Raw genomic sequence first — 3,885 nt, 5'->3', positions numbered from 1 at the left:
ATCTGCTGGGGTGTCCATGGGATCTACTGGGGTGTCCATGGGGATCTGCTGGGGTGTCCATGGGATCTACTGAGGTGTCCATGGGATCTACTGAGGTGTCCATGGGGATCTGCTGGGGTGTCAATGGGATCTGCTGGGGTGTCCATGGGATCTACTGAGGTGTCCATGGGGATCTGCTGGGATGTCCATGGGGATCTGCTGGGGTGTCCATGCGGAACTTCCGAATTATCTGTGGGGAACTGCCAGGATATCCATGCTGGGATATTCGTGGGATCTGCAGGGTATTTATGGGGAACTGCTGCGGTGTCCATGGGAACTGCTGAGGTATCCATGGGATCTGCTCAGGTGTGCACAGGGAACTGCCAGGGTATCCATGGGCTCTGCTGAGGTATCCATGGGGAACTGCTGGGGTATCCATGAGGGACTGTTGGGATGTCCATGGAGCTGTGCTGGGGTGTCCATGGGGAACTACTGAGTTGTCCATAGGGGAGTGTTGGGATGTCCATGGAGCTGTGCTGGGGTGTCCATGGGGAACTGCTGGGGTATCCATGAGGGACTGTTGGGATGTCCATGGAGCTGTGCTGAGGTATCCATGGGGAACTGCTGAGGTGTCCATAGGGGAGTGTTGGGATGTCCATGGAGCTGTGCTGGGGTGTCCATGGGGAACTGCTGGGGTATCCGTGGGGATTGCTCGCCAGAGTGCTGAGCCCTGTCCTCACAGGGTTTGTCCCAATGTGCCCTGAGCCACATTCCACATTCAGAGTCTCCTCAGCAGCTCCCTTGGGGCAGGAGACAGAAATAAATCCTTTGGGATTGGTAAGTGTCCCCATCCCGTGGAGCATCTCTGGGCTGGACATGTGGGAAGAACACATGGGAAATGCTCCCAGCTGGGCTGACAGTGGGTCAGTGCTTCATCCACACATGGGGAATCAGCTGCTGGACACAGAGGGTGGAGAATCAGGAGTGTTGGTGATTTTAGAGAATTGGGGCCCAAGGATGGAGGTTTTAACTCCAGTTTGCTCTCAGAGCATTGGCATCTCACTGAGCATGGGGCACTGTGTGCCTCTTCAGCCACGGCTGGTTTTGGGCATTACTTTAAAGATTCCCGATGGATTCATGTGCCACTGGAACTGTTAACCCAGAGCAGCTCTGGAGCGTGTGCCAGGGAGCCTTCCCAGGGCTCTGCTGCCCCTGGAGACACAACTCCCCCTGTTCCACTTGTGTGCAGTCCTGTCTGGATGCAGCAGCACCAGCAGAGCTCCTCCTCTCCTTCCCAAAGGGCTTGCTGCCCCTCCCTTAGAACCACGCCAGGAATTCCCGAGCCAGGGAGATGTTCCCCTGGTGCTGTTGGCACCGCAGCAGCCCCGGGAATGCCAGAGCCAGGCTGTGCCACAGCTGCCCATGGGAGAGTGGGAACAGCTCCTCGTTTTCCACGGCTGGGAGCCCTGAAACACCTCCACTGGAACTTCCCAGGACCTCGTGGTGCTGCTGGGCAGGCACAGGGACACTGGGGACATTCCAGGGGGCCCAGCTGTGCTCGTGGTGTCCCTCATGCTGGCATCGCTTCCGTGCTGCTGGTTCAACCGCGGGGAAACTCTCCTGGTCCCTGCCCTCTCCCGGAGCTGTTGCATTTGGGAATGTCATCCCCCCCCCTCCCATGCTGTGTCCTTGCTCTGAGCCCCCATGTCCTTGCAGGGACGGCGCTGGTGCTGGCCCGGCTGCCCCTGGAGAAGATCGCGGAGTGTCTGAGTGAGCTCTGCGCCGTGCAGGTGCTGGCACTCAAGAAGGTATGTCCAGATGGGGGACAGTGGGGATTTCAGCTGAGAGGGGACAGCAGGGACAGTGGGGACAGCAGCTGGGAGGGGACAGCAGGGACAGTGGGGACGGCAGCTGCCCAAGCCCCAACCCTGCCATAGCAACTGTGTCCTCAGAGCCAGAGGTGTATCCTGGAGGCACGAAATTGTTTGGGTTGGAAAAGCCCCTAGAGCCTGTCGAGTCCAATGTTTCCCCAAGGCCACCCCTGACCCATGTCCCCAGGTGCCACATCCACACGCCTTTGAAATGCCCCCAGGGGTGGGGACTCCACTCCTCTGAGCAGCTGTGCCAGGGCTGGACAGCCCTTTCCCTGAAGGAGTTTTCTCAATATGCAACCTGACCCTCCCCTTGAGGCCATTTCCTCTCACCCTGTGCTTTGTTCCCTGGGAGCAGAGCCCAGCCCTCACACAGGATGAGTCCAGGACCAAGCCCATCCCTAAGCCCCCCCTGGTTGGGAAGCACCAAGCTGGTGATGTGTGCTGTGTTACATGGAAAAAGAATGATCCCTGGAAATCAATTTCTGTGCCAGGAGCCCAGGAGCCTTCCTGACCCCACTGTCATGGGCAGCTTCCACCCTGTCTCTCCAGGATGGAAATCAACTTCCATGTGCAACACAGGGCCCCAAAAGGTCATGTTCTGTCCCAGAACTCCATTGACCTGAGTGACCTTTCCATGCAGACCCAGGAGAACAGAGCAGAAATCTCAGGATGGCAGGAGGAGGGAGGGAATCCTCAGGAAGGGGATGTGCCTGTGGGGCTGCCCTCACCCCTTGGCTGGCTCCTTCCACCTCCCGCCCTGCTCCTCTGAGACCCCTGGGAATGGGCTCTGGAGGGGACCCAGGGAGAAGCCTCTGAGCTGTCAGGGCACCCTCTGTGTGTGGCCAAGACCGGGGCTGCTGGGCCAGCTGTGCTCCCTGGGAGCAGGGCTGCCTGTGGTCCTGAAATCCCATCCTTTTCCCTTGATTTCCAGCTGCTCTCTCAGGAGCCAAGCAATGGCCTCTCCTCAGACCCTACAGTGCCCCTGGATCGACTCGCCGTCATCTTCAGGTGAGGAAGGAGGAGCTGGGGCACATCTGGGGCAAAGCTGCTCCCCAGAGCCCTGACCCTGAGTCTGTGCCAGCTCCTTCTCCCCAGCCCATGGGGAATGGGCTGAAAGCTGCTGCTTCCCCAAGTTCCAGCTCTTGAGCCCCCCGAGCCTGTTCCTGGTCCCCTTCCTGCAGCTCCAACCTGTTTCCTTGGCTTTAATCCCAACCCCCTTAATCCTTGGCTGTTCCCACAGACACACCAACCCCATTGTCGAGAACGGCCAGGTCCACCCGTGCCAAAAAGTCATTCAGGAGGTGCGTGGGAGCAGCTGGGACTTGGGCAGGGGGTTTGGGGGGTTCAGGGTGTGTCATACAGGGTCGCTGTCCCTGGGTGTTGGCAGATCCATGTGTCCGATGCTGCCTCTGCCCAGGGGAGAGGAGCTGGGCAGTGTTGTCCCATCCCTCCTGGAATCAGGGATTGGGGAGCGTGGGGGGAAATTTGGGTCTTCGACTCCCCAGAAGGGGCCTTGGGTCTCAGGTCTCTGATTTCCCTGCCCGTGTCCTGGTTGTGCTGCACCAGAGCAGATAAACTGCTCCAGGCTCCCCGGAAAGCTCCTGTTCTCCCACAGCCTCCTGCCCGCGCTGGGATTTGGGTGTTTTGGGGATCGGGAGGGAGTTGGAGGGTGTGTCCCGGGGTCGGGTGTGACCCTTCCCGCCTGTCCGGGCCCAGATCTGGCCGGTGCTGTCGGAGACCCTGAACAAGCACAGTGCCGACAACCGGATCGTGGAGCGCTGCTGCCGCTGCCTGCGCTTCGCCGTGCGCTGCGTCGGCAAGGGCTCGGCAGCACTGCTGCAGCCCCTCGTCACACAGGTACCCACGGGGACACCTGGGGACACTGCTGGGGCACCAGGGACACTGCTGGGGCACTAGGGGGGACCAGGGGACACTGCTGGGGCACTAGGGACACTGCTGGGGCACCAGGGACACTGCTGACATGGGGGGACAGGGACACTGCTGACATGGGGGGACAGGGACACTGCTGACA

The 3,885-nt window shown here is 60.0% G+C and overlaps 1 protein-coding gene across 1 annotated transcript in view; it reads left to right on the top strand.

Annotated features, from left to right (window-relative positions):
• Positions 1-3,885, top strand: part of TNPO3 (transportin 3) — a 23,241-nt gene that overhangs the window by 15,348 nt on the left and 4,008 nt on the right. Inside the window, exons 13-16 of the mRNA XM_027669730.1 lie at positions 1,696-1,787; positions 2,785-2,861; positions 3,094-3,154; positions 3,570-3,710. Of these exons, the coding sequence (XP_027525531.1) occupies positions 1,696-1,787; positions 2,785-2,861; positions 3,094-3,154; positions 3,570-3,710 (371 nt within the window). The remainder of the gene's footprint in view (positions 1-1,695; positions 1,788-2,784; positions 2,862-3,093; positions 3,155-3,569; positions 3,711-3,885) is intronic.

Source organism: Corapipo altera, unplaced genomic scaffold (genome assembly GCF_003945725.1).
Source record: "Corapipo altera isolate COAL_440 unplaced genomic scaffold, ASM394572v1 246, whole genome shotgun sequence".
Classification (NCBI taxonomy): domain Eukaryota; kingdom Metazoa; phylum Chordata; class Aves; order Passeriformes; family Pipridae; genus Corapipo; species Corapipo altera.
This window is presented reverse-complemented; position numbering and strand designations above follow the sequence as displayed.